Genomic DNA, 6,000 nt, shown 5'->3' on the forward strand with positions numbered 1-6,000 from the left:
AACGTACGTTCGCATAATGATTTGTGAGCGCAAGAAAGAATGAGGAATATTTGTACTTTTAAATATTTTTCAATTATAAGTAATACATTTTTGTAAAAAATTAAGAAAGAAGCATTCAAAAACAGAAAATGAGTAGACAATGCTATTTATTGCTGTTAACAAAATTTTACAAGTTGATAAATAATTAAACAATTTTAGGAACCACATGCAGGTACTTATCTTCCTTTTTCTAATTATTTTTAGACGATGCTTTTCATGAAAAACTACTAATACAGCCTCGTACACGAGATTAATTGGATAATGACCTTTAATATTAACCACATAAGTTTAAAATTGGTTTAACTATTATGCGTAGTATTCATTTTCTGCTCATTTTCAATTTTTAATTGCTTAAGTTTCCTTCTTGGATTTTTATTAAAAAATTATTAGTTTTCAAACATATAAAATATATAGGTAAAAATATTCCTCATTCTTTTTTGAAATAATTAATCATTATGCTAATAAACATATACAATTTTTGAAGCCTGAATACCCCATGTTTGCGATGTTATCGCCATCCAATGATTTGTAGGTGATTTGTAAATGATTTACGACGATGTTTTAAAACGGCGGTGTTTCTGAATCGCTTTATTTTCGACGGCGCTATTTTATACCACGATGTTTTAGATGTTTTCTTCTTGGTTTCATTTTCCCACGAAGTTTTGCACGATGATGGTTTCGCCTTTCATTGTTTTCTCCGTGACGATTTCGTCCGCGATGCTTTTCCTGCAATGTTTGCGGTGGTCAAACAGTGGCTATTTAGTCACAGTGGCTACTTAGGTCACTGGCTACTTAGTTATGATGCACCATCAGTTGGATTTCATTATTTATATTGAGCATTCCACCACTGAGTGCCTCCGGAAGCATTTTCATGATTTTTCCAATATGTGATGTTAATACGAGTGAGTTTCTCTTAGAAAGTCCTTCATTAAGGCATCCTAAGCAAATAGTTAGATAGTCTTAGTTGTTTTGCTTTAAAATTTGATAACCTTCTCTTACTTTTACTTCAGAATCTTCCCAGAAGCGGCTTTGGGAAAAGCAGAAGTTAATTTTAGGTTAAATTTTAAATATGGTTATTTTGAGTGTCTCCAGATGTATGACATACATATGTACCAGGCAATACATTAAGCCCTAAGCTTGGCTATCGAATGGGTAAGATCGCTAAACACTAATTGTCCAGGTCGAATTCCGGCAAATGAATTGGCTGCATAGGACTTTCATGACCTTCGCTATATGTAGTATGAGCCAATTTCTTTTAGAAAATCCTCCACGAAGGCACCTCCCCCCATTGGAAAAGGTAACACGAATAATAGATTAATTAAACGAACAACAGCAAGTTGCTGATACTATGAAGTAAGTACCTGCCACAAGATGTTGCAGCATGTCACCGCAATTCGAATTTCTTTAATAAGAAAAATGTTGTTTTATGAATACCTAATTTTGATGAATTTCAATTTTTTTAGTCTATCCAAAATCTAGTTTTCTTATAATACAATTAAGATAAGTTAGCTGTTATAATTTCAGAAAATTTGAATTTAACTCTGTTTCGACTGCCTGCTGTAATTTTTGGGAACGTCCAGTTCGTTCTTGCCCCATAATATAATGCATGATTATTTATATAAAGTCTCTTTTATATCACACTTGTAAGCCCACTAAGTTACTTACATTTATATATAAATGTAATGTTCTGTTACATATATGTAACAGTAGAAACATTCAAAATCTTGTCACATTAATAAAATTAAATTCCTGATTATTTATAAGGCTAAGAAGGGATACCTGAAAATACGGTTAATACAAATAAAGTCTATTGAATGAAGCCCATAAAACTATTAACGAAAATGAATTTTTAGGAGTTTTAGAAGCACGGGTTATAGCTTATTATCTAAAATACAGTTCAAGTAAACTAAGAAGTTAGGTTGTAATAAAAAGGTATTGAATGTCATATAGTAAGTAACTCTAAAGGAAGAAGGGATTGTGTAGTAGCTAACAGCACTTTTATTCACTCAACCGATAAGTGAGTGCTAATCCTATATTAACTTTGAAATTGATATATTAAGAGTATAAAGTATTTTCTCCCTCCTTCCAGAATGCCTTCCTTCTATAACGGTTAGCACACTCGGCACGTATTCGAGAGGTCCAGGTTCGAGTCCCGGCGAAGGCATTGCTCATTTTTCACGTCTTCAGCTTCAAAAAAATCCTAATGTCTCTACAGTGGCGCGCAAACTAAAAGGTGGTGGATGATGATTCTTCACCACCAGGACTTGGCGATTGGGTCCCCTAATCCCAAGTCCCTTTTTAAAAGAGGAGTATATAAGGTATTTTCTCCCTCCTTCCAGCATGCCTTCGTGGTGTAACGGTTAACACACTCGGCGCGTATTCGAGAGATCCTGGTTTGAGTCACGGCAAGGGCATTGCTCATTTTTCATGTCTCTTGCTTCAAAATAACCTAATGACTCTACAGCAATATGAATATAAAGATCAAATTCCCTCTGGTTGATAGAAGCTCTCAAGTAGCCGAGCAATGAAGACCACCGATTAATGGTAGTTTGACCTGTGTTGGCAGCATGGTTGATTTTCGAAGTTTTCCTATGTGTAACATAAATACGAGTCAGTTTCTTTCAGAAAGTTCTCCACGAAGGCATCCTTTCTCTTAGACAGATAACTTCGTGCCTTTTCCAAAGTACCTAACCTAGCTTATATTGATAGCTGCAGATTTATAATAATCAAAATAATTATAGATCGGTTACGAGGGGCCATTTGATAAATAAGAGAGAAGAGTAGAGATACGATACAAGTTAGAAATACGAATTGTTTCTTGAATAGTTGAGAGATAAAAGTAAAATATAAGCATCATCTCCGCACTCGAGTCAAAACTCTGCAGTGTTCGTAGCCGTATATATATATATGTTGAACAACCTTTCCCTTCATATCTTCAAGAACGTATGCATACGTGCATTCTGAAATGTGTTTAAACTAACAAAACCTAAGACGACATATTACGAGGAAAAGAACTTCATGTACTAATTGAAAGAACATTTGTAATTGAGAAAAAATGATTTTCTCGTAATGTTTGGAGAACTTTTGATTTCGGAAGCAGGTCCTTCATGATATGCTTGAATTAAATTTGGACGTTTGGAGGGCTGACGACTTTAAAGCAACGACTACAAGATTCATAATTAATTTGAACTAGTAACATTCTGTGAACGTCTGTACTAAAGTGATAATTTTGGTGCTGAAAAGAGGCAGACGCTGTTCATATAGGAGTACTTCTCTTTCAGCCTGTCGATTGCAAAATCAGATTTATATGAACCAGTTCACCGTTGTATAAAATTCAAATATTTGCTTCTTCCTCCCAAAACATAAACTTTTGTCTCTGAAACTGGCATTAGAATTGTTTCTTTCTCCCTTTCATCAACTATGAAAACTATTTAAAAAATCACTTACTTGTCACACGCAAGGATATTGAATCGAGTCATTCTACTCAGGAGAAATAAATCTTTTGGGCTTCCTAGTTTCTTATCTGAAAATTACTAAAGATGATCCCTGAAAGGCGCGCTTTCAAATAAGTAATAATTTCCATTGCAATAACAGCTGAAAAGAATTTGAAGTGCATTCCTAATACCCATCGTTTCAAGTGAAAATTGCTTTGTATGATCTTGATATAACTCCGCTGTTGAGAGAGCATGACAAGTTAGGCCATAAATCCCCTCTTTTCGCCGCATTCTGAGGGTTGGAAAATACGAAGCGACTAGTTTCTATCGGGATGGGGCTAATGCTCCAGATTACATCTAATCAAACGTGTGTCTCGTTTCTGGCGCTTCACGCCACTTTTAAAAGCAACGAGTCTGTTTCAGGGGAAAAGATAAGCTCTCTATTACTTTTTGTCTCTGAGTAAAATTCTGTTTAGAAACTTCCATGAGCTGTGATGATTCCGTGTTTAAATTTAAGCAGAAATAAACATTATATTGATTGTGATGATATAAAGGAGAATATGCGGTTCAAGGAAGAAAGACAAAAATCCCTCTTCTTCAAGCAGTAAAAACTAGAATAATTAGTGAATTAAGAACTAATGTCATCAAATTGATAATTATGTTCACAATAGTCATTTTATGGATAACATAATTTTCTACTCATATTTCATTTGGTCAGATTAGGCATGATTAATTAAGGAAAAGTCCTATAAGTTATTTGTGAAGTTTGGATGACTTTATTGATACTTTCTCATAGACGCTGGCTGCTATTTAAATCAATACGTAGCGAAACAACTAAGGTGTTCATGTAACTAACCCTAGATGTAATTACCAGAGTTACACGAATTTAGCCGCTGGTAAGTGATACTTATTTTGATATTCTTGGAAGTCCTATTTAATTTCATAGCCCAGTTTTTGTTTAACCTAGTTACCTGATGATAATATCGAATAATGATTACCATGACCAAAAATAAGACCGAATTACTTTTCACAACTTACAGATATCCACTAAAATGTTACCTACTTTGTTGGAAAATGGACTTGTCCAAATCACAGAGGCCTGAAGGAATTAAAATTTTCCTACTTCACTTGCAAAGATAATATTGCCAAAGCCAAAAGTAATTTTTAAAAATAATTCTTTAATGTCTATCTGTAAAATATACATACATGTATTAAAATATTTTCTATTATCATATTAATAAATATTTTTTTTTGTTACTCACTGAGGTATTGAATTCTGAAATTTCGAAAAAATTATAAATTTTTTTATTCTTGTATGGTTATAAAGAAGCACTGAAAAATATTTAAATCAGTTATTGATGAAATAGTATTTTTATAATAATTTAAATTATAATATAGTACTAATTTAGTAATTTAAATTATAATACATTACTAATTTAGTAATTTAAAATATAATACAATACTAATTTAAAATATAGTATTTTATAGTAATTTAAATTATAATATAGTAAAATTGTTCCCTGATTTTTTTTCTGAATTGTGAATGATTTTATTTTTGTATTATGAATTTGTCAAAACTGATTATCCTTTGTTCTCTTCTAAATGTCGAATTTTTTAAAAAAAATTTATACACATTTTCCATTCATATATTTGGGTAATTAATGAACATTTGTAGCTCTGAATGACAATTCTGTTTTTCGAAAACTTGCTTCTTGCAGTAAACCTTCTATTTTCAGAAAAAATTCCCATAAAATTCTAAGGAAAAATTAACCAATGAAATACAAACAAAAAGAAGTACCGAAAAATTTCCAGAATTCGATATCATTCAGAGGCGTGAAAAAAATTTTCGAAATTTTTTTAAAGATTTTATTTGCATATTTTCAAATTTTAAAACCTTGCCACTCTGTACAATCATCGTTTTTAAAACTCAAACAAAACTACAGAATTGAAATAATATTTCACCAAGAAAAAATCAAGATGCATTTCATTGGATTACACTAAAGTCTGTCTGTAAACTATACAGATAATTCTTTAAATAACTGCACTATTCATTATAAAATTTTTAAAATATAGTTTTCATGTCATAAAAAAGCAAAATTAATTTTTTAAATCAAAAGAAATTCAAATTTTTGGATGAAAACTAAACGATTTACCAGACATAGTGAAGTTCTCGGAAGGGTTGTTTGAAGATGTCAAAATGTCGTTCTTCTGTTCGGAAGCACCCTCGCAGACGAATCTTGAAATGATGCGGGAAGAAGCAGATGAGGCGCGCAAGCCTTTATACTCCGCGCGCCGGACAATCTGGAGCCGCTGCGTTCAATGGGTGGTCAGGCGAATGACGTCACGGGCGTGGGTGCTCCCCGACCACCCCCCAAACATCTTCCGATTGTTCTCCCCACTTTCTGCCTTCCCGTGATTTGTCCTTCCTTGCCCTCCCATAATCTTACGCCATTGAATAAAGGGGTTTCATTGCTATGTCTACCGAAGAACATTAGAAGGGTGGGTGGCAACAAATATGGGTCTTAAA

At 33.0% G+C, this 6,000-nt stretch overlaps 1 protein-coding gene across 1 annotated transcript in view; it reads right to left on the minus strand.

The window, feature by feature from the left end:
• Proc (Proctolin) overlaps nt 1-5,784 on the minus strand; it is an 84,143-nt gene extending 78,359 nt beyond the window's left edge. Inside the window, exon 1 of the mRNA XM_085818927.1 lies at nt 5,627-5,784. Coding sequence (XP_085675053.1) covers nt 5,627-5,633 — 7 coding nt within the window. The 5' untranslated portion in view covers nt 5,634-5,784. The remainder of the gene's footprint in view (nt 1-5,626) is intronic.
• Between the last annotated feature and the right edge of the window lie 216 nt (nt 5,785-6,000).

This window comes from Stegodyphus dumicola, chromosome 6, assembly GCF_044657685.1.
Source record: "Stegodyphus dumicola isolate Sdum_Otavi_A_Nest chromosome 6, ASM4465768v1".
Classification (NCBI taxonomy): Eukaryota; Metazoa; Arthropoda; class Arachnida; order Araneae; family Eresidae; genus Stegodyphus; species Stegodyphus dumicola.